This window comes from Callithrix jacchus, chromosome 11, assembly GCF_049354715.1.
Source record: "Callithrix jacchus isolate 240 chromosome 11, calJac240_pri, whole genome shotgun sequence".
In the NCBI taxonomy this organism is placed as follows: Eukaryota; Metazoa; Chordata; class Mammalia; order Primates; family Cebidae; genus Callithrix; species Callithrix jacchus.
Window position 1 is genome coordinate 126,093,705 of NC_133512.1, and position 25,764 is coordinate 126,119,468.

The window sequence follows — 25,764 nt, forward strand, 5'->3', positions numbered from 1 at the left end:
CAGTTTGGGTGCTGGGCAGAACATGTATTCAGTCTCATAAACATAAACATTTTTTATGTAGCATTTAAACATGAACTATGCAACTCCAAAATGCTGCAAAAATATAAACAAAATAATCTCAGGAATAAAGAGATACAGTTAAAAATAAAGAGGAAGTATAAAAAGAGAGATAACTTCTATATGATGTGAGAAAGTTGGTCATGGAGAAATATTTGCTTTTACAAATTGCTTTAAAGGGAGATAGTAGCACATTCTAGAAAACTGTTTAACATTTTGTCAAGTGACTTTGGCAGTTAACTTCTTATTGTTCTGACCTTGTTCTCGCCGCCCCAGTCCAAGGCCAGCATTGAGCCTTTCTTCAGCGATGACAACCGTATAGCCATGCTGAGTAAGAATGTGCTGGTGTAGCCGGAGCTCTGTCTTGCTGTAGAAAGGAGGTCTGTAGAGTACGGCCCTGCGGCCCTGGCTGCCAAAGTGTGTCTCCATTGATTCTTGGATCTAAAAAAGAAGGCATAAAAATTCAATATAAAAAGTAGTACATCTCCCTTGAAGGACACTGAAGGACCTCATGAATGCAAATCAAGGGCTATTTGGGAAGTCATTCTGAAGTCTTTCTCTAGAAGTAAAAGACAGTTTCTCTGAAAGGCTGACAAAGAGAAAGACAACCTCATATGCAAGAAATGAAGGTCAACTGAATTGTCCTCACTGTAACAGAAAGATGAAAATTTTAGGCCATAAAATGTAAAGGTCCTTGGAGGAATACCGATGTATAGAAATATAGAGCTCAACTCTAGCTGAAAATACAAATTAATAGCAATGCCTTTCATCTGCATTGTGCTTTTGTAAAGTAGTTCTAGCTGCATTGTCTTTTAATAGCTGTTTTAGGTAAACATGGTAGAGAAAACAGACTCAGAGAGGATGAGTTTTGTACAGAAAAGACATGGTCAGGAAGGGGTCAAGATGAGAAGGAATCTCAGAGCTCTCTGCAGATAAAAAAGGCTGCAGTTTCTCTCAATTGGGATGTAGCAAAACTGGAACCCGTCTCAGTGAGGCAGAATGCGTCTTCACGTGTGAGGAGAGGAGAACTACTGAAGTATCATAATTCTAGGTTATTCCCTCAAGAGTTTATTGATTTTCATATAAAGATTCCTCTTTCTTACAATGGGAATAGAAATTCTACTAACAAAGGGAATTTTTGAATTGACAAGAAGAAAGAAGGCTGCAATTTAATTCAGTATAAGGCATAATGGCAGACACTGTTTTTTTTTCTGAACAATTCAGATTAAACCTTGATAAACTACAGATGATTTTTATTACTAGAAGGAGTGGTGAGATTGGATGGAGGTCAGCGAAAACCACGAGAGAGGCTGAACAAGAGGAGCCAAAGGAGGTGGTGGCGGAGATGATGGGGACTCAGTAAAAAAACACAATTGGGAATCTCAAGTACTTGCAATGACAGCTCTGAGTCAACCTGTCCATTTTATGAATCTAAAACACAATCTTTTCATATTGTGAATGCCATGTTTTTTAGTAATTAAATTTCTTTATTATTTCCCACACTAATAGAATCAATTCTACGTCTTTATCAAGGAACTTTTTAACAAGTGATCTTTAACAAGATCACTTCAACTTATGCCCTTTCTTCTGTGGTCAGATCATATCACACTCTTAATCATCCTTATTCCTGATCCACAACCTGCCACTTTATACATCACTGTACCTTCCATCTACAATTCCTTCCTCTTTTCATTATTTCACTTACCAAATTCCACATCAGTCAAACATAATCTCCTTTGGAAAGAGATTCTCAATATTATTTGACTATCGTTTCCTAATAGTCCAACATAATCTCTTTTGGAAATTTCCAATTGAAATGCATACTTCCATTAGAACTCATGAAAGGAAATTACATTTTTTTTAAAATATCAGCTCCTGAACAGCCAGGCCTGCATTGTTTATGTCTCGCAAACGTTTATCCCAACACATGACATATGGTATATGCTTAATAAATGAATACATTTAATAAATTAATGAATCATAGCATCTATCAAAATGTATGAAGCTGCATATTGATAGAAAGAAGAAACAGATTTAGATTGTAAATCCTCTTGACCTTTGAGGGGCAGGAACCATAGCCAATTTTTTTATTGCATAGAAACTATTTCTAGCTGAAAATTCATAGACAAAGCATAGAGTAGTTCAGAAGGACACAAACTCTGGATCTAAACTGCTGGGTTCAAGTCATCTGGCTGTGCCAGTACAATTTGTGTGACTTCACACAATTCCTTCCTCCTAAGGTGCTATGAGGATAAGACAGTTAATACTTGTAAAGTGCTCAGAACCATGCCTGCCACGTAGGCGGTACCATGAGGTCTTATTTTTTAATAATAATATATCACAATGAACTATGAGTCTGAAAAAAAAACTGTTTCTGAGTTTGCATTCTGCCAGGCACATGCTAACATAGTTGCTTACTACGTGTGTGATGATATAATGAAAAGGATTAGAACCCTAGCAAATCATATCTTCTATACATGGTACTTTGGGAGGACAAGGTATTTTCCTTTGTTGAACGATACTGTCTTTTATTGATGAGAAAACTATTTAAATGCAACAGTTTAAGTGAAAATTGGGACATAATTCTCCCCAAATGTTATAATTGTTGGCAATATAAACATATAAGGAGTATTTGAAACCAAATACACATTGAGCCTTTGGACAGAGGGCTTAGCGGGAACTGAGTAGCCTGTAGAAAGCCAAAGTAAACAAACAAGTGTCTATGTGAAAGGGGAAGACTGATGCTTCCCAAAATATCAGTGTCACTCAAGTAAACCCACTGTATCCAGAATTCTCACCTCACATTTTCTTTTGTAATCACAGGATGCTCCTCTCTATTACAGCTGGCTTAAGTACAAACAGGATTTCACACAGGGAAGGTATATTTTTAAACTTTAAGTAGCTTTTATTTTGAAAGATACCATCCTTTCCCCCTGCCCCTGCCCCATCAAGATCAATTTAAGCAAGAACAATATCACTTTTACAATGCCCTGCAGAGGGCATCGTCTAAATAAATTGTAATTATTGGCCATATTTGGTAATAACCTTCATAGCATAGACTGAAATTTTAACCCACATCTCAGACTATAGAGAATAAATAGGAAATGAGCTTGTCAGTAGAATTATGTTGTATTATCCTGTAATACAAACTGCTGCTGTCCTTGTCATATTTATAACACACTGTATCAGCAGAATGGCCCAATACCAAAGGGCAAGAACAGTTTTAGCCGGTCTGACAACAGGTGCACACATTGCGTATGTGAAATTAAAACGATGTGAACAATTATGTCAACCGCACCAGCAAGTGCAAGATCATCGAATGCTAATAGCAGCCCTTTAAGAAATAAGAGGTCCTGAGTATTCCCACAATTCCAAAAGTGTATTTTTAGTGGAGGAATACATTTGGCCTGGCCACCACTACAACGACTTCACTTGACACAACCCTGCTGGCCCAGAATTTAGAAAAGAATGAGTGTTATTGAATGTTAAAACTGTGAACTCCTGAGTGTTCACCAGCTTCTCTTTCATCTTGAGAGAGCTGCAAAACATTTGCTTAGAAAAATCCCTTTGCTAGACCATATAGAAGTTGTTTTATAACTGGACACTATTTATTTTTACTGAAAGGATGCCAAAATCTGAAAACTTTGTGCCATCTGAGATAAAGCCAAGGACAGAATGTGGTCCTAAAGAACTGGAAGCACTAGATGCAGCAATGTAGAGTAAAAAGAGAAGACTGGGGATCAAAAATCTGGATTTGAATTCTGGCTCCATCACTTGCTTGCTTCATCCACTGAGCTAAATTATTTAATCTGCCCACATCAGAGTTTTCTCACCTATGTAATTGAAGTAACAAATCCTATTTCATGAGATGGTATTGGGAATGAAATGAATTTTCCATATGAAAGTGTCCAACACGGTGTCTCACTAATAAATTATGTTAAATATATGTAAATAAAACTGAATAATAACCAATATAATATTGCAACTTTATATGCAAAATTCCATAAGCTTTTCAATTAATATGGCTTGATCTCTGTCATAGAAAGCATTTTTACAATAACATGTATGATTACATATACCTGATGCACATTTTTCTCTATAGGAGTGATTATGTTTTAATGCATAAATATAATTTGTTTACTTATTACATTTATTTGATTTTTGTTCCCTGGGCCTCCTATCTTGGAAACTTATTATGTTTATTTTCTGTCTCTCCATACCAGAGTGGAAGCTAAATGAAAGCATATGTTTTTGTCTGTTTTGTTCACTTTTGCTTTCCCAGCCTAAAAACAGTACTTGATATATAAAAGACACATAATAAATATTCTTTGAATGAGTGAATGCAAACATCTTTTCCTTCAATATGTAAAAGTCTTTGTTATAAATATGGCCATGGAAGACTGGGAATGGAAAGCAGTTAGGATTTGTATTAACAAATCTATTTCAATAGAATTATAAATAGTAGCAGGAATGACAAATATACAGTGAAATATATAAGCAAAATAATGAATTTACAGTAAAAAATTGAATAAAGAGCTACTTTATAAAAGTACTGTATTTCTGTTACTCACACTATTAAAAAATCTTTACTAAGACTTACCATGAAACCAAGAAATATACCTCTTCGAAATATAGTAAGGCTGAAAAATAAAACTTGTTTCTTTTTTCTCACATAGCAGAAAGATTTTTTTTCTGGATTTATCAAAGTAGCCATGTATTTATGACATCTTTTGATGCTCAAATACAAATCATACAGTAGACTTTGGATGTGTGTCATATATGACTAAAAGTTAAATTGCCTTCCTGGTTCAGATTTTTGGCATTTTAGAAATATTATAGAGTCTATCATAGTGAATTATGTTTTCATTTTTCCACTGTAAGAATAAAATATAGATTCTTTCTCCCATTGGTGAAATGTATGCTTATTTTAGGGAATGTAATAAATAAATGGAAGGAATTTTCTAGAATCTATAACATATATATTTTCCATTAAAAATTACCTTATAACTGCAGACAGTTTAGGGACCACAGCTTTCTCAATATGCAAGGCGAGGCTTGAAAGAATGTCCCTCTCTAAACAAAGCTTTAGTGTATTCTGTCTGCATCTTACAGCTAATTTAACTATATCTCAAGCTGATGATGGAAATGCTACACATTTCTCTGAACTACTCCGTGTCTGAGCATCTTCTGACTCTACTCCCAAACTGTACTTTGGGGCTATCCCCACCCTCAACATTCAATAATAGGCAAATTCACTCACCTGTGGATTTATGCACAAATAAGAGAGATAAAAAAAGTAATAAAGTTTCCTTATCAAAAATGTATTCCTGACGGGTGCGGTGGCTCACACCTGTAATCCCAGCACTTTGGGAGGCTGAGACAGGAGGATCACTTGAGGTCAGGCGCCTGGCCAGCGTGGTAAAACCTCATCTCTACTAAAAATAGAAAACTTAGCTGGGCATGATGACACGCCTATAATCCCAGCTACTCTGGAGGCTGAGGCAGGCAAATCACTTGAACCCAGGATGTAGAGGGTTCAGTGAGCCAAGATCATGCCACTCCAGTCACGGTGACGGAGCAAGACTCTGTCTCAAAAAAAAAAAAAAATCTTAAAAATTTAAAAAAATGTATTCCCAATAGAGCTTTGATAAATTAGCACCCACTTAAACACGCATTGCCAAAACCCATTATCACCTACCGCTCAATGTAATTTTCCCACCGGCACGCTTCACAATGTGTAATTATATATTATTTGTTTAATGTCCACCTCTCCTACTACTCTGTTCCATGACGGTCTAGATTTGTCTGCTTTGGCCATTGTTGTATATGCAGCTTACTGTCAGGTTCTAAATAAGAGAGAATGGATAAATAAATGAGCAAACCAGTGGATACATAAATGCAAAGTATGAGCTTTTTATTTGTAAATACACACGTGTCCTTTATTTTACTATTAGGTGGAACAAAATCTACTAGAATATCTCAGTCAAGTCTTCAAAATCTGCATCGCAAGCCATAAAATATTCATGACCCCTTTATCTCCAGTGATTCTCCTCTACTTCCTTTCAAACCCCGCCCTAGTGGCTGGATCTTAGACAGTGGGGCCCCAGAACAGCCCCGCCTCTGAACGTATAAAATGAGATATTCTGTTCTTTGATTGCACTGAAGTATTTGGCTCTTCTCATTTATTTCCAGTTTATTAGTTCTTCAGTCATCAGTCTTTTCACCTACTATAAATTTTCTTTCTCTTTCGTTCTTCCTTCTTTTTTTTTTTTTTTTTTTGAGACGGCTGGTTCTGTGGCATGATCTAGGCTTATTACAACTTCCACCTCTCAGGCTCAAGCCATCCTCCCACCTCAGTCTCCCAAGTAGCTAAGACTACAGGCATATGCTACCACTACCAGCTAATACTTTTGTAGAGATGATGTTTTTACCATGTTTCCCAGGCTGGTCTTGAACTACTGGGCTCAAACAATCCATCTGCCTTGGCCTCCAAAAGTGCTGGGATTACATGTGTGAGCCATGTGCACAGCCTGAACTTTCTGCTGGCCTCCTTCTTCTTCAGCTTCTCTCTCTGCAGTTCAGATTCTATGGCACAACACTCAAACCACCCTCTATCTAATATATTAAATTTCCTTGCTCTGCTTTACTTCCTTCATATCCACATGGCAAAACATCAAACATGCAACAGTTTGAAATCCACAGTAAATCCTCTGCCTTTAAAGAGCTAACAGCCCATCAAGAAAATCAGACACAAACAACTAGTTATAATAAACTAGGATAAGCCTGGTAAATCAGGTGGCATAGGATACTGTGGAAACACTGAGCTGAGGGGCCTGAGGAAGATCCTAGTGACCGACCTGTCTTGTACCTGGGCTGGGATTGCTGATAGCTGCTGAAGAAAAGCACTTGCTGGGGCAGATTATGGTTGGCAAGCCCAAATCTGCCTCTGTCCTCTTGCTTTTTCTCATCATTCTGTCATTTGTCTAATTAACATTTTTGAGCATTTTCTACGTGACAGGCATGATCTTAGGGTCTGGGAATGCAACAGTGAAGAATCCTATCGGGGTTCTAGACCTCACTGAACTTATTGTTTAGCAAGAAGAGCAATAAATCATCAATGAAATCATATAAATCCCTATGGAGATAAGGGTTCTGGTTTGTTACAGAATGACCCAGGAGCTCTTTTTAGATGATCTGGTGTTATTGCTTGCCTCTATTGTGAATATTGTGTATGGAAGAAAACAAGTAATTAAATTAAATCAGTAATTTATCTTCCTATCTTTTCCTTGCCTTGAAGAATTATCCTTTTTCTCTCTTGAAAGGCAGTCCTTGAAGGTCCCTGAAGGCCATCAGCATGAAAACATTCTCCTGTGAGCGGCAAATAGGGTCAGATAGGAAACAAGAAACGACTGGCAAGTAGCTGGTAGGAAACCTAAACGTGGTGAGTAGTGGAGAATTTAGAAGTTGATAACTCTATGCTGGTCTCTACGGGTAAGTCCGATTTTAAAGAACTTTGATTCGGCTTACTAAAGCCATGTCAGTGAGGAGGCACATGAGGAAAACTGGACTTAGTATAGACAGACAAAGAGTGATTTTGTCGTGTTTTCTGGATGGATGAGTACCCTCGTAGAATTTCAGAAGGCCGGAATTTCACTGTCTAAATTGCAGTATTTTCTAAAAACTGCAAGCCACCCCTTCCATATTGCAGAAAAGAGGCTTTAAAAAAAGAAAAGAAAATGGTTATCCTTGTTAATTTTCTGTCTCATTGATATGATACTGACAATGGGGTGTTAAAGTCTCCAACTATTATTGTGTGGGAGTCTAAGTCTCTTTGTAAATCATTAAGAACTTGCCTTATGCATCTGGGTGCTCCTGCATTGGGTGTGTATATATTTAGGATCATTAGCTCTTCATGTTGCATTGATCCTTTTACCACTATGTAATGTTCTTCTTTGTCTCTTTTGCTCTTTGTTGCTTTAAAGTCTATTTCATCAGAGATGAGAATTGCAACTCCTGTTTTTTTTTTTTTTTTTTTGCTCTCCATTTGCTTGGTAAATCTTCCTCCATTCCTTTATTTTGAGCCTTTGTGGATCCTTGCATGTGAGATGGGTTTTCTGGATACAGCACACCAATGGGTTTTGGCTTTTTATCCAATTTGCCAGTCTGTGTCTTTTGATTGGCGCATTTAGCCCATTTAAATTTGGGGTTAATACTGTTATGTGTGAATTTGATCCTGCCATTTTGATGCTAGCTGGCTGTTTTGCCCATTAGTTGAAGCAGTTGCTTCATTGTGTCAATCCTCTTTACCTTTTGGTATGTTTTTTGGAGTGGCTGGTACTGGTTGTTCCTTTCTATGTTTAGTGCCTCTTTCAGGAGCTCTTGTAAAGCAGGCCTGGTGGTGATGAAATCTCTGAGTACTTGCTTGTTCACAAAGGATTTTATTTTTCCTTCACTTATGAAGCTTAGTGTGGCTGGATATAAAATTCTGGGTTGAAAGTTCTTTTCTTTAAGGATGTTGAATATTGGCCCCACTCTCTTCTGGCTTGTAGGGTTTCTGCTGAGAGATCTGCTGTGAATCTGATGGGCTTCCCTTTGTGGGTAACTAGACCTTTCTCTCTGGCTGCCCTTAGCATTTTCTCCTTCATTTCAACCCTTGAGAATCTGACGATTAGGTGCCTTGGGGTTGCTCTTCTTGAGGAATATCTTTGTGGTGTTCTCTGTATTCCCTGGACTTGAATATTGGCCTGCCTTGCTAGGTTGGGGAAGTTTTCCTGAATAATATCCTGAAGAGTATTTTCCAGCTTGGATTCCCAGGACTTGAACTTAAACCTGGACCACACAAACCTAATAGACATTTACGGAACTCTCCACCCCAAATCCACAGAATATACATTCTTCTCAGCACCACATTGCACCTACTCTAAAATTGACCACATAATTGGAAGTAAATCACACCTCAGCAAATGCAAAAGAATGGAAATCATAACAATCAGTTTCTCAGACCATAGTGCAATCAAGTTAGAACTCAGAATTCAGACACTAACTCAGAACCGTACAGCTTCATGAAAACTGAACAACTGGCTCTCAAATGTTGACTGGATAAACAATGAAATGAAGGCAGAAATAAAGATGTTCTTTGAAACCAACGAGAATGAAGACACAACATACCAGAATCTCTGGAACACACTTAAGGCAGTCTCTAGAGGAAAATATATATCAATAAATGCCCACATGAGAAGCAAGCAGAGATCTGAAATTGACACCCTATCATCAAAATTGAAAGAGCTAGAGGAGCCAAAATGAAAAAAAACTCAAAACCTAGCAGAAGACAAGAAATAACTAAGATCAGAGCAGAACTGAAGGAGATACAGACACAAAAAATTCTTCAAAAAATCAATAAATCCAGGAGCTGGTTTTTCAAAAAGATCAACAAAATAGACAGACCACAAGCCAGATTAATAAAAAAGAAAAGAGAGAATAATCAAATAGATGAAATAAAAAATGATAAAGGGGATATTACCACAGATTCCACAGAAATTCAAATCATCATCAGAGATTATTACAAACAACTCTATGCACAAAAACTAGTAAACCTGGAAGAAATGGATAAATTTCTGGACACTTGCATCCTCCCAAGCTTAAACCAGGAAGAAGTCAGGGGGAAATAGGGAGGGACAGTGGGGTGTGGGGAGTTGGGGAGAGACAGCATGTGGAGAAATGCCAGATATAGGTGATGGGAGGAAGGCAGCAAATCACACTGCCATGTGTGTACCTATGCAACAATCTTGCATGTTCTTCACATGTACCCCAAAACCTAAAATGCAATAAAAAAATAAAATAAAAAAATAAAGATATTGAAAATGCAAATACACCAATAACAAGGTCTGAAGTTGAGGCAGCAATTAAGAGCCTACCACCCAGAAAAAGCCCAGATCCAGATGGGTTCACAGCCAAATTCTACCAGACATACAAAGAGGAGCTGGTACCATTCCTTCCAAAACTATTCCAAATAATCCAAAAAGAAGGAATCCTTCCCAAATCATTTTATGAGACCAACATCATTCTGATATCAAAACCCGGCAGAGACTCAGCAAGAAAAGAAAACTTCAGGCCAATATCCATGATGAACGTAGATGCAAAAAATCTTCAATAAAATACTGCCAAACCCATTGCAACAGCACATCAAAAAGCTTATCCACCATGATCAAGTAGGATTCATCCTGGGGATGCAAGGCTGATTCAACATACACAAGTCTATAAACATAATTAATTCACCAAATAAACAGAACCGGAGACAAAAATGACATGATTATCTCAATTGATGCAGAGAAGGCCTCTGACAAAATTCAACAGCACTTTATTCTAAAAACCCTCAATAAACTAGGTATTAATGAAACGTATCTCAAAATAATAAAAGCTATTTATGACAAACCACCATCCAATATCATACTGAATGAGCAAAAACTGGAAGCATTCCCTTTGAAATCTGGCACTAGAAAAGGATGTCCTCTCTCACCACTCCTATTCAGTATAGTACTGGAAGTTCTATCCAGAGCAATCATGCAAGAAAAATAAATGAAGGGTATTCAAATAGGAAAAGAGGAAGCCAAATTGTCTCTATTTGCAGACTACATGATAGTATACCTAGAAGACCCCATCGCCTCAGCCCAAAATCTCCTGAATCTGGTAAGCGACTTCAGGAAAGTCTCAATATACAAAATTAATGTGCAAGAATCACAAGCATTCGTCTACACCAATAACAGACTTAAAGAAAGCCAAATCAAGAATGAACTGCCATTCACAATTGCTACAAAGAGAATAAAATACCTAGGAATACAACTAACAAAGAACATAAAGGACCTCTTCAAGGAGAGCTACAAACCACTGCTCAGCAAAATAAGAGAGGACACAAACAGATGGAGAAACATTCCATGTTCATGGTTAGGAAGAATCAATATCATGAAAATGGCCATACTGCCAAAGTAATTTACAAATTCAACGCTATCCCCATCAAGCTACCAATGACCTACTTCACAGAACTGGAAAAAAACCACCTTAAACTTCACATGCAACCAAAAGAGAGCACGCATAGCCAAGTCAATTCTAAGCAAATAGAACAAAGTGGGAGGAATCACACTACCGGACTTCAAACTATATTACAAGGCTACAGTAATCAAAACAGCATGGTACTGGTACCAAAACAAAGCTATAGACCAATGGAACAGAACAGAGGCCTCAGGGGCAACAGAACACATTTACAACCATCTGATCTTTGACAAACCTGACAAAAACAAGCAATGGGGAAAGGATTCCATGTTTAATAAATGGTGTTGGAAAAACTGGCTAGCCATGTGCAGAAAGCAGAAACTGGACCCCTTCCTAACACCTTACACTAAAGTTAACTCCAGATGGATTAAAGACTTAAACATAAGACCTGGCACCATAAAAAACCTAGAAGAAAATCTAGGCAAAACCATTCAGGACACAAGTGTAGGCAAGGACTTCATGACGAAAACACCAAAAGCATTGGCAACAAAAGCCAAAATAGACAAATGGGACCTAATGAAACTCCACAGCTTCTGCACGGCAAAAGAAACAGTCATTAGAGTGAATTGGCAACCAACAGAATGGGAAAAAAATTTTGCAATCTACCCATCTGACAAAGGGCTGATATCCAGAATTTACAAAGAACTCAAACAGATTTACAAGAAAAAACAAACATCCCATACAAACGTGGGTAAAGGACATGAACAGACACTTTACAAAAGAAGACATACATGAGGCCAACAAACACATGAAAAAATGCTCATCATCACTGGTCATTAGAGAAATGCAAAATCAAAACTACATTGAGATACCATCTCACACCAGTTAGAATGGCGATCATTAAAAAATCTGGAGACAACAGATGCTGGAGAGGATGTGGAGAAACAGGAACACTTTTATACTGCTGATGGGAGTGTAAATTAGTTCAACCATTGTGGAAGACAGTGTGGCAATTCCTCAAGGACCTAGAAATAGAAATTCCATTTGACCCAGCAATCCCATTACTGGGTATATATGCAAAGGATTATAAATCGTTCTACTATAAGGACACATGCACACGAATGTTCACTGCAGGACAGTTTAAATAGCGAAGACCTGGAACCAATCCAAATGCCCATTGATTATAGACTGGACTTGGAAAATGTGGCACATATACACCATGGAATATTATGCAGCCATCAAAAATGATGAGTTCGTGTCCTTTGTAGGGACATGGATGAAACTGGAAACCATCATTCTCAGCAAACTGACACAAGAACAGAAAATCAAACACTGCATGTTCTCACTCATAGGCGGTGTTGAACAATGAGAATACATGGACACAGGGAGGGGAGCATCACACACTGGGGTCTGTCAGGGGGAAATAGTGGAGGGACAGTAGGGGGTGGGGAGTTAGGGAGAGACAGCATGGGGAGAAATGCCAGATATAGGTGATGAGGGGGAAGGCAGCAAATCACACTGCCATGTGTGTACCTATGCAACAATCTTGCATGTTCTTCACATGTACCCCAAAACCTAAAATGCAATAAAATAAAATAAAATAAAAAATAAAAACTTGAAAAAAAAAGAAAAGAAAATGGTGACAGTAACCTGAGTCACTAAGCCATAAATGGAATACATGATACCTGCCCTATGGAGGCAATGAACCATGCAGGGGAACCCTGGGAAGAGAGAGAACTGTGAGGGTATGTGCAGTGAGTTCTGCACTATGGAGCCTGATTTGGTGTAGAAAGAGCAAAGAGAAGCAGCATCAGGATGGTCAAGTAATGTTATGTGTAACTGAGAAAGAAAGAGCTAAGGTACAGAGAATGAAAACGTCCCAGTAGTGGGGAGAAAGTTTCAGGAAAGTTAATTTGTTGTGAAGACACTCAATAAACAGAAAGGGAGTCAGTAAGCCTTGTTCTTTTAGAATAGAGTAAGGCACAAAATAAGAAAAAAGAAGGACACAGCAGGACAGACCCCGACTTGGACATCCCACGCTAGAAAATAATTAATGATAAATGCTGTAATGCCTTAGTTGCTTTAGTCCACATCTGAAATACTGACACCTCAGAGATTGATCACAATTCTTCGTTATCAGAAGATTTCCCATCAAATCTATAAAACATATAATCTGAAGGTAAACTCAGAACTCCTGGGTAACCTCAATGTTTAATGCCCATTCTCCTCACTCAAAGCTTTGGTGTCTTTCTGAAAAAAAGTGTACAACAAAGAGCTTGTGTAACTGAAGGGGGAGAAGGAGAGAATGAAGAATGGAAGGGTACAAGTTGCAAGACAGTTAAAAAAAATACAACCTGAACAATTTCACAATTCTTCAAACTCCAGCAAATGTAGAATCACGCTGGGTGTAGCTTAAGCTCCAGTGCAGTTCCTTCATTCCCCAGGCTAACCCTTACACATAGCGTGAATCTTGGAGGCAGAAAGAAATTAAAAGCAAAACTAAGAACATAAGAACGGCTATTTCTCCTCAAGTGCATATCTACGATCACCAGCTGTGACTTCTTGCCTGCCTTTGCCTCGCATTGGTAGTTGCCTGCCAACCTTCAACTCCACTGGCATGCTCATTCGTGTCAACCTACGCGAAGGAAGCTATACTATTCCTCTTTTCTGCCTCTCCTAAATTTTCCTTTTTCTCTTTCCTAGCTGTTTTGAAAAGCAGTATAAAGCATCGTTTTCAGCTTTCTTTTCAAGGCTTCTTCGAGTTGCCACCCACGATGCACAGCTGTGGGTCAGCAGTTTACTATTTACTGTAACCTCACAGACATAACGGAGATCCAACCGAGATTATAGAAACACAGGGAGAGCTGAGAGAGGGTGGTCTTGACAATTTCCTTCATTATATCTGTAAAAGTAAGGCAGATTTTGAAAATAAGATAGAACTTGAAAGGATCAAAGAGAGTATAGTTTGCTTGTTTTCTTTTTTTTTGACACCATTTGATGTGATTCACTGTTTTGTAGCCAACAGAAACCACTCCTGAGTGTGTCCCTCTTTAGTCTATTCTCCCTCCCTCTGCTTTCCTCTTCCTTAGACTCTTCTTGTTCCATCCCTGTCCTCTCTTTCTCAGACACTCATACAGTGCTTAAGAGGAAGGAGACGTTATTTTCTTTCCATCTCCAAGCCCTGATTGCTTTTGCTGGTGTTAAAGTAAATGCTCTCCAGCTGACTCTGTGAGGTTCCTTATTGCCCTCTGAGTCTTACCACCGTGTCAGAAGTAGTTAAAGGATGTCCGTAATGAAGAAAATAGAGAATTGACAATCCACAATTATGAAATAACAAGCAGAGGACAAGGAAAGACCTTGTTCTTTTGAAAAATGTTAATATAATAGCAAGTCTCTGTCCCCTGATGCCAAAACAACAAGTTAATTCAGCAATTCAGCCTTAAAATAGTAAGTCCATACAGAGGCATTGTAGCAGAAGGGAAAGAGCACTGGGGCAAGTACGACAACAATATCAATACCTAAGCATCATGCGATTGACCAAACATTTTCACAGATGCCAGAGGCTCCGAATCTGAGTTGGAGGCTTTTCCAGACACATCGCAAGGCCGCCTGAATCTCAAGTCTCTCTATTCTCCCTCCAACCCCATTCATTATCAGCTGACACTAATTAAGTTCCACTTGATGAACTCCATTTTCCTCATCTGCAAATGAGCACTGACACCTTCCTTCTACTTTTTGTGCTACTGTAAGAATCCAAAATGACTCAGTTTAGAAGAAAGCATTCAAAATATGTAGTCCCTCAAAAATGTAAGATATTAAAGAAATAAATAATTGTCAACGTTGAAAAATTAACATAGTTTAAGTAAAAGTCTTTAAAATTTTAATCGTATTGTTCATAAGTGTTCTGTCAAATTACAAGTAGGATATGAAAAGGTAGTATTTATATATGAGACATTAGATAATTTCAAAATAATAAATGAGCCACCATCTCTATGATTATTCTCTGACAAAAACTCAGTATCAGAAGAAACATATCATTATAAAAACACATAGGGGTATGATGCCATACAGACAATGAACATACTTCTTAGATTTGGGGGCTGGACCAGAAATGAGGCCATTTGTTAATTGGCCAACTAAATATTATTTCATTTGTACTTTGTTATACTGTTCTATAAATGAATTCACACATTAGTGTATAAAAAGCCCTTCATGACACATTACATTCTGTTTAAGGCTCAAAAAATATGGTCATCAGTGTCTGGTCTTAGGGCCTTTCACGTGTTCTTCTAGAAATTCCAGAATTCCTTGGTTTCATTCCTCATTCAATTTTTATTCTCCTCTATCGACTTTCCCAACTACAAGGTGTGCTCCTCATTCTCCCATCTCCATTCTGCCCAGCTTATGGCCTCAGTTGTCCTCCTAGCTCTGCTGTCTCCTTTGCATTTCACTTCCGCACACACACAGAGCCCCGGGTTCTGCAGTGGGTCATCATGAAAAACTTGTGGCAGCTGGCCTACAATCTCTTTCTGGCACAGAGCAAACATGTCCTCCTCTGGGCAGAGTCCAGTCTAATGGAACACCTGCCGGATGTAAGGCTCGAATTCAGGCACTGAGTTGGGGATTAAGAGATTCTCCATCCACTGCCTATCCAGTCACCACACTTATACCCCTTGGAGGAGGAGTATAGGTTCTAAGCCCATTTCAACTGTTTAACATTGTCAATCCCAAGAATAGCATCTCTGGCTCCTGTCTTTTCCCCTTGGCATTCATACGCATGTATCAACCAGTTCATCTGGATTTTCCCCAGAAATCCAGGGCTTCCTTGAGCTGAACAGATGGTTAAGGGTAGATAGCCAACATACTCCATACAGGTGGCTCTGCATCTTCAGGGCGGCAAAGATCTGCTCCACTTCTTGTTGAATGAAGAGCTGCAGGATAGGGGCCCATACCGGGGAAACCCAGAGAAACATTGCCTTATCCTATTCATGGAGAGACCACAGTGTCAAGAAGAATGTGGGGAAGAGGCACCACATTCCACACAAAGGAAATAGACAAAGTTTCCTTCAGCACACATTTATGCCAGGGCATTCATTCTGTTTTCTTGCTTACTCCTTAGCACTATTCACTCTCCGTGGCCTTCTTGTCTGGTCCTTTCAGCTTACTGGCCATTACTGATGAGCAACCTTGGTCTCCCTTGAGACAACCCTGGATAACACTTTCTCCAACCTGACTGAGCTCCAAGAACCCTCCCTGTCATGCTTTACCTCGAGAGGTCCCCCCACCCTACCTTGTCCACCTGTTCCTGCTCATGTTGCCAGATGCTGCACAATCCCACTAACACATAACACAACCTCACATATTCTTTCAAAATCAACCCTGGAGGTTTCCAAATTACATTTTCATTCTAGAATGTTTAAATGTCAGATGGCCAACTTCTTGCTTCCACAGTCAAAAAGTGGCAGGAAATGCCAATATCCAAAATCCCCAAATATAAGCACTATTTCTAAAGGAAGGAATAAGACATCATCTAATACTGATATCAACTTTTCAAGTCCCTAAACTCTCTAATCCTTTCTTTGTGGAACCAAATGTGTTCCAGAATAGCTCTGGGCTTTCTTCTGTGGCTGGCTGGAAAAGGAAGTTCCCTTCCTAGATTTCTAGTTTATTCTTAAATGGTCTAGCAGTAGGTCTCAGGCTGGTCTAAAGTGGAAACCATGTCTTAGCTGCTCAAACTGCTTTGGTCTTCTCAGGAAAGCAGGAGGTGAAGACATGTTTTGAATGAAGAAAGACCTGGGTGGGGAGGTTGTTTGGGAGTAATCAGAGTTTAAAAGCCAAATGGAAAGTACAAAAGAAGAATTCAAGGACTGCTGCCCACCACAGAGAGCTCTATATTGAATACACAGCACAAACTTACACTAGATCTCATTCATCCATTCATTCAACATATTACTTACCAGGAATTATGTAAACTTGATCTCTGCCCTGATCCAACTGACAGTAATTTATTGGAAAGTTTTGCTTTAATGCTAGATTTCACAGGGTATGGTTACATTACTATAAATGCTTGGTTACTTTGGAAATGTGCTTAGGATTATGTGCACATTACTGCATAATGAGATATACTTTTATTTATATCCCAGAAGAGGGGCTTCCTTTTAAGATATTATTTTATAAGAAAAATAGGAGACAATTCTAGCTTTTGAAATTTATATGTCTGACAGAATATGTTTCCACAAATACAGTTTATCTGCTCTCGAGCAAAACAAGTTTGTTTAAAGCAAACATGGTAGTACTTTAATCATTGTTTTTTAAAAGAAACATAGTACATTTCCTTTCTTCCCTGTCCTCATATACCCCCCCACAAGAAAACTAACTCTGCCTCAAATCTATCTACTTTTAAAATAGCTTATGTAGTTCTTGGATAAGTAGGTTTAGCTTGTACTTTGGAAGTTTCCGATGTGTTATTAATGTTTTCACTGTTTATTCAAAAAAAAGATAGTTCTTAAAGATAATAACACAGAGAGGAGTAAAGGGAAACATTTAAAATCACTTCTTCCCTCTGGGCATGTCCAGTAGGAGGTTTACTGCTCACTATGAAAGTCAACTTTCTGATTGATGCTTTGCTAAGGTCAGGTAGTTCCTTCACTGCTATAGAAAAGTTAATTTCCTGTTCCATTTTTCCTGAAGCATTTGTGCACTTTGGCTAAATTAATACTAGATTTTCCACTAGGGAAGAAGTAGGCTTAGGGCTGTAGCTATCGGAATGCTATTATACTTTGTATTGCTTGTTAAAGAAATAGTGAAACATCAAGAGGAAACTCAATTGTAGCAGCACAATTTTGGGCTCCTAGTGGCATTTTGAAACATAGCTTTATAATTTGGCATTTATATAGCAAACTATACTATAAATTTTTAATGAAAAAAAGTGTTTCCAGTAATCACATTTGTGTTACATATGTGCTTCTTTTCCCAAGAGGCACTAAATGCAATGAGAATATTTTAATGATATCATTCTTTTGGATATGAAAATATATATTCCCCCATCTTTTGTGATCTCAATGTTTTTCAATGTACTCTCAGCTAAAGTGTCTAATTAGCTCCAATAGCACCTCTGTGACAGGCATTTCGATCCCTGGACCACAGACTAGGAAAATAAAACCCAAAGAAGTCACTTGTCTACAGTCACTCAACTCTTCATTATTGAAACTGGGATTCCCCATTTCAGTCCCAGGTAATTTCCCCTTCTTGTGGAAAGAGTGAATGGGTCACAGCAGGATCTGTTTCAGGCACATGAACTAATAACAGGTTGTTCTGGTGGTTTCTAGAAGTCTGCACCAACACCTCAACACCACCCACTTTTTCCTCTGCCAAAAGAAATAATAAATATCAAGACCCTGAAGCAATATTATTTTTAAGTAAATTCTATTTTCTTCCCATAGTTATACATTACCATCAGGCTTCTTCCTCCACTGACTCTCTCTTCCTAGATTGGCTACCCCAAATCCCTCTCTCAGGCACACTCAAAAATGTTCAGGCCAGCAGTTATCAGCTTCAATTGTCAAGATTAGCTGTGAGGTATGTAACAAGAAATTAGCTATGAAAAGAACGAAAATACAAATTTGCAAATAACGGATGTTTAATAAATGAAGGAAGATATGCTGCATTCTGACTACTGGCAATCAGAGTGACTTTCTTGAGCAGATGAGGAAGTATCATGCATATCCCTGATGCTTGCATTTGACTGTATTGATAGGTGCAGAAGGGGAAAGTGGACAAGAAGCTTTAAATATTTACCTGAGCAAAAGGTACTAAAGAAAACACAGGGTGACGAACATGTAATATATAAGCATTATTGAATCAAGTACAATGTAAACTATACTGAGTGCTTAAATCCAGCTTCTCGGGGGAAGAAAGGACACACATAATATTTATTGAACATTGACTCTGGGCAACCACCATGCTTGATGCTTTCAAACATATTATTTTATTCAGTTCTCATAAATAGGGGTTAGTTCCATTTTCCAATAAGAAAACGGAGGATTTTAAAATGTAGATAAAATGTGCCAACTGTTGTATAGCTATGATAAAGCTGGAATTTGGACAGATGTATTCCACAACATACCCACGATCTGCTAGGCTTCTTACTCAATATACTCAACAGGTTTGATTGAAAGCTTTGCTGGAGATTGTAAGATCTATTTTCAACAGTAATATACAGGTTGCAGTGCTTCTCTCTTACCAAGTTACTCTGATTGGACTGCACTATAAATGAACTGGTGGGGTTCCTGTTGAGAACCCCTACATAAAGATTAGGGACACCAAAGCTAGTTATATGTCAAGAAACATGATAAGGTCCATTCTGCACTGGCAAATCCACGTGTTCTTCTTCATAATTATTTTTATCCACCTATTATTTTGGATCATAAATACCCCTAACCTCTATTAGTGAACTTAATTAGAAATTGAATGAAAAATTTTGAGATCCTTATACATGGCTGACTCAGTCTTCTATTGTTATATTCCCTTCTGAACTCCATACATGATAAATCAAAATGCTTAATTTTACATTTTGAACAAGTCTCCAAAAAGTGCAAAAGGTGACAAAGCTTTGTTTACCTTGCAAATTTCCAAATTTGGTGTAGTTTCTGCCGCAGAACATAAATCCCATGTTACAAAATGAGCTCATTCTTTCAGTGAGAACAGATTCCTTGGAAAAAATATCTAAAGGAAGCCAAGGGGAAAAACGAAACCAAAACATTCTTTTCACCCAAAAAGGCCACAGACTCAGAGTTGGTAACAGGAAGCGCTTTTTATAATGTCAGTGTATCTAGTGGTTTCCATTCAGAGGGTTCATCTTTTACGAATTTTCAGTTCCATTAAAACAAGAAACAGAATTGCTTAGAGGGAGAAAGAAGCAGACGCATCTGCCACTATCTGAAGAAAACGAGAGAGAATGACACTTATAAAATGATTAATTCTTTGATACATATGAAATTTAATATAACTTGGTTAAATTTGAGCTTCATCAAGACTTCATTAAAATGTATCTAATGTAAACAAATTTGAATTTGTTTAAAATTCTCTCATGAGCGATTTTTCACCCATATGCATATTTCATTATAAAAATTTAGTGTAGCTTTAATCAGCTGTCTCAGATAAATTCACATGCATTAAATGCTCATCAGGCAGTCTAAGAAATTCCATGAAAGTTGCATACCTGTTTGTATGTTGACAACATCTCTTGAGAGCCTCCTATACATAGACTTTTGTATTTAAATTCCATCAGCAAGATTTTTAAATCCACACCTTCCAATCCAGTTACAATATAAAAATTTATAAAAGAAAAGGTTCAATTTTAGATAGAATCAATCTGTTAAAAATGGAAATTGCTTAACAGAAATAGAGGTTAGATGATGGAGACTATAAGATAACAAAGAAGAGATGTACTTTGGGAGGCCAAGGCAGGGTGACTGCTTGAGCTCAGGAGTTTGCCACCAGCCTGGGCAACATGGTGAAACCCTGTTTACACTAAAATACAAAAAATTAGCAGGGTGTGGTGGCATGCACCTGTAGTCCCAGCTACTTGGGAGGTTGAGGCAGGAGTATTGCTTGAACCTGGGAGGCAGAGGTTGCAGTGAGCCAAGATCGCACCACTGCACTCCAGCCTGGACAACAGAGTGAGACTATCTTGATCAATCAATCAATCAATAGATGTAATTAGAAAGGCACAATGATTAGGAAAGGATGCTACTATTATTATGTCAGATACTTGAGAATGTTTATAGGCTAAGGATTTCAATGAGACAAAGGAGCTGATGATAACAGGAGAAATCAATGATAATTAATCAACTTTAGTGTAGAAATGGCATAATGGCTCCCATTAGCCAGCAGTCCGAGAGACAGTACAGTAAAGAGTTCAACAATACTTGTACAGGAAGAAGAAGTGGAGGAGTTTTGAGTTCAGTAAGAAAAAGAAAAGAGGGAGAGAAGGAGTTCCTCTCATATCTTGGCCCTGCTCTAGAGTTGGCAAATTCAAATTCATCATTCATTTATTTATTCATTCATAGGCCCAATATTTATTCAATGCTCACTATGTACCAGGTACTGTTTTAACACTGGGGATGCAGCAGTAAACCAATCAAACAAAGTATTTGATCTGAAGGAGCTTATATTCCATGTAGAAAGACAGACAATAAACAAATATATAGATACATTACTCAGGGTCCAAAATCTTAATCTCTTTCCTCCTATCTGCACTCAACTTACCCCTCTCCATCCCCAGCTATAACATGCTGTTCATCTCTGCATCTCAGACTTAAAAAAATAAAAAGATTCAGCAAAACTGAGAACTTGCCTATAGATAAGTAAGTCTGACAATGAATGATATATCAGCCTCCTTAAGTTTGGTCTTGATTCAAAAGATTCATTTTACCGTGAAAAGGCAACAGCTTAGAGGTTAAGGGACAGAAAGAGAACCCCAACAAAGCTTTCATCTCAGGCATCTCTTATCCAAAGACTTATATTCATTGCAGCAATTATTTATTGCTCACTGACTTTGTGAAGGCCAAATGTTAGGGTCTATAGGGTCCACAGAGATGAGTGGGTCTTCAAGGAAATTAAATAATAATTATTTTGATAGTTAATATTTATTGAGTGCTTTCTATCTGCCAGACACTTTAAGTGTTTTGTGTGATTTATCTCACTTAAGGCTCATGTTAGCCTTGTGGAGTTGGTGATAATATATCCATATCCAGGTAAGGAAAGTAAATCCTAGAGAGGTCAAGAAATGTGCCCAAGGTAACAAGGTAACAAATTGCATTAATTTGAATGCAGTGTTCATGTGCTTAACTATTCTGCCTTGCCAAATTTATTAGTTTCCTAGAGCTGCTGTAACAAAGTATTTGAAGCCAGATGATTTAAAACAAGAGAAACTTACTTATTAAGTCTCACAATTCTGGAGGCTAGAAGCCTGAAATAACAGTGTCAGAGGTGCCATGCGTCCTCTGAAACTTGGGATGGAATCCTTCATTGACTCGCTCTAGTTGCTGGGGGGCTGCTGCAATCTTTTGTGTCCTTTAGTGTGTAGCTGCATGACTCGAATCTCTGCCTTCAGCATTACGTGGTATTCTCCCGTGTGTCTCTGTCTTCATATGCTGTCTTCTTCTTCTTTTTTTCTTTGAGATAGAGTTTCACTTTTGTTACCCAGACTGGAGTGCACTGGCATGATCTTGGCTCACTGTAACCTCTGCCTCATGGGTTCAAGCGATTCTCCTGCCTCAGTCTACTGAGTAGCTGGGATTACAGGTGCCTGCCACCATGCCCTGCTAATTTTTTATATTTTTAGTAGAGATGGGGTTTAAGGGGTTGGCCAGGCTGGTCTCGAACTCCTGACCTCGAGTGATCCAACCACCTCGGCCTCCCAAAGTGCTGGGATTACAGGTGTGAGCCACCACGTCTGGCCTGCTGTCTTCTTATAACAGCAATTGTCATATTGGATAAGGGGCCATCTTACTCCAGTGTGGCCTCATCCTAACTAATTATATCTGCAATAACCCTATTTCCAAGTAAGGTCATATTCCGAGATATTGGAGTTTAGGCTCCAACATATCTTTTCTGGGGTGAGGGACACAATTCAACCCGTAATACCAATGAATGGAGTTAGCATATGGGGCCATAATAAAACAGAAAGGGCATCAGTCTCAGTCCAGTCCTGTCCTATCAACTTATGTTATTTTGAGAGAGGCACTTTCTTTCCATGGCCTTCATTTTCCTCAAGAAAGAAATATGTTGAACTTTATCATCTCTAACATATTTGCAGTTCTAACATTCTAATGTTCCTTCATTTATAAATAGTTATAATGAAACATAAGTCTTATTAGGGAAGTTTAAGCACATATCCACTTACAGAGATGAGGGCTGCTGTGATGAAGGAGATGAAACTTCATAGGCTCTCGAAAGCTTTCAGAATGATCAGGACGGTTTCTAGAGGTATTGACTAGGGAAGGCTCCCTGGAGGAGACTCCTGACACAGGGAGATATGTTGGATTTTAGAGAATAGGCTGTTGGCTGGATGATGAATTGCAGGCAGAGAAAGGGTGGAGATAGGCTGGAAAAGTATGTTGGGACATGCCAGGATCAGAATGGTTTCTACTCAATTGAGTGTGCTCAACACTACCACTCCTAAAGGGTTTCAGCAGAGGTATTATGGGACTCGTGCACAGACTGCATAAAATACGCAGGCAGATGAAGGAGTAACTAGTTAAATCACTGAACGAGTCTAGGTTAGTGGCAATGAAGACATAGCATTGAGTTTGTGAAGGCAGACGCCACGATTTTGGAATCTGATGGACTCTTATCTGAATTAATTTGGAGGGCTAGAGAAATTCTACTTGACATAGTTATAAAGTCTGTACTAATGTGATATTACTAAAATTATAATAGTATAATAAAAGGCTAAATTCAGAGCATGGTCCCAGAGAGAAATTAGAAGTTAGAGCTAAAAAAGGAGCACCATGTCTACAGGCAATATATAAACCACAAGGAGGAAATCTAGGTCTGGGCCAGATGCCAAGGAGAAGAGGAAGCAACATACAAGCTGCTTGAAAGTAATGGTTCTGAAACAGGGCTGCAAACAAGGCAAGAATGTTTTGGACTTTATACAACAATGTAAATATGACAAATACTACCTAACTCTATGCTAAAAAATGGTTAAGAGGGTAAATTTTATAATATGTGTGTTTTTAAACCTCTATTAAAAACATTTTAAGGATAATTTTTCTTCTTTTTGAGACAGGGGCTTGCTCTGTCACCCAAGCTGGAGTGCAGTGGCATAATCATAGCCCACTGCAGCCTCAACATCTCAGGCTCAAGCAATCCTCCTGCCTCAGCCTCTCGAGTAGCTGGGGCTCTAGGTACATGCCATCAATCCCAGATAGTTTTTTAAAACTTTTTGTAGGGACAGTGTCACCCCATGTTGCTTAGACTGGTCTTGAACCCCTGGACTTAAGTGATCCTTTTGCCTCAGCCTCCCAAAGTGCTGGGATAACACATATGAGCCACTACTCCAGTTTTATGAAGAGGAAGAAGAAGAAGGAACAGGAGGAGGAGGAAGAAGAATGTTGTGACCTTTCTAATTTCGAGCTGGCCATGTGGCTCAGTGGCAGGTCTCAGATTTGGTAAGGAGCCAGGCCTGATGGATTTGGTGAGGAACATGGTATGGGGAAGAAACAAAAAAATATCGGAGGTTTAAAACCTAGATAAATGGTGGTTGAGTGTCAGGTCCTATTCATCGAAATAAGAAGGTTAAGAGGAGTCATTGATTTGAACATTAAATTTGTGAAATAAATTTTTTAAATTTTTGTAATATTGTATAATATTCTAGAAAAAGGTAACAGGATGAAAATTAGCAGTAGGCAAAATTGACACATTCATCAAGGAAAAGCATAAAACAATACAATGCTCCAAGGACGTAAGATTGGAATGCCTACCTTTATCATTAGAGAGAGGAAATGAACTCTATAGGAGACCATGAGTTTTTCAGAATAACCTTGTTGTGTTGTGGAATTCAAAGAGGAAATTTCAAGAAAGAGGCACTGCCCAACAGCAGAAGATGCCTCAGAGAAGAAGGATATAGACTGAAAATAGAGCATTAGATTTGGTAGTAAGGAGTTCACCAAGAGAGGTTTCAGTAGAAAGGACCAAATGTAAAGCATAAGGAATAGGAAGAGGTGACCAGGAAGTACATGCAGAGAACAAATTACAGTTTCTCCGAAGGGAAGTAGAGAGACAGGGAGCATATTATATTAGGTAGATTGCCAGGTACAAAGAAAGTGTATTGTTTTATTAGTTCTAAACATGTTTGCTGGCAGGAGGAAAGATTTGGAATTGGCAGTATTGTAAGTAACAGAGGGTAATTGTGGAGCCAGTTTTGGAAAAGATTGAAAAGGGGTGTTCAAGAACACATATGGAAAGTAAGATTTGGCAAGGAAGAGGCATTTTGAAACAGCGTACCAACTGGTCTCCCTGAGTTCGATTCTACTCCAGTCCGTTCTGCAGTGTGTGTTCATACTGTTCTCTCTAATACACTTATGTATTTAAGCCAATCTTTGCTTAACATTCTTCAGGGATTCTCTGTTGTCTTTGGAATAGAATCCAGGCTCTTTATCATGTGCACATTTCCAACATCCAGACCCTGCTGAATTTTCAACCTTGTGTATTTGCCTTCTGGCTTCCATCAACACCACCACCACCAACACACACACACAGCAAAACAAATATATTGAACTCTCCAAAGGTATCAGACTATCTGCCTATTTCATTTTTTATTTGCATACGTGGACTATTCGACTGACTTGCAATACTTTTTTTTCTCTACCCTCTCTAGTTTCTTCACAGCATTCAAAAAGGAGTCTTGTAATTATCAGTTTCCTATCACCGTGTTAATTTGCTTGTCTGTCTCACAGAAACTTTTATTTCTGTATCACTAGTATCTTATAAAGAGGCTAATATATACAAATGGCTCAATAAATATTTACTGAATGAATGAAAAAGAATGAATAAAAGAAAGGTATCAGTAGGAGAAAGGGTAGAGATGAAGCAAGGTTCTGTGGGGTTCTTTTTTCAGTTGAGGAGGAGGATTCTCCGTGAGATAATTACAAAATTTTTATATAAAAGAAGAGAGGCCTCTTCCCAAGAGTGTGAGAATTTTTGCTGGATTTT

General features: G+C 38.3%; 1 protein-coding gene across 8 annotated transcripts in view; it reads right to left on the reverse strand.

The window, feature by feature from the left end:
* Window positions 1–25,764, reverse strand: part of CPED1 (cadherin like and PC-esterase domain containing 1) — a 316,126-nt gene that overhangs the window by 284,933 nt on the left and 5,429 nt on the right. For 7 of the 8 annotated variants that reach the window (XR_013524307.1, XR_013524306.1, XM_002752075.7 and 4 more), the window contains one exon: window positions 315–498. Coding sequence is in view for 6 of the 8 variants with exons in the window: in XM_002752075.7 (XP_002752121.4) it covers window positions 315–498 (184 nt within the window). In the remaining 2 variants the exon portion in view is untranslated. Of the gene's footprint in view, window positions 1–314; window positions 499–5,755; window positions 5,904–25,764 lie in introns of all 8 variants that reach the window. The other variant, XM_078343913.1, reaches the window with a different exon arrangement.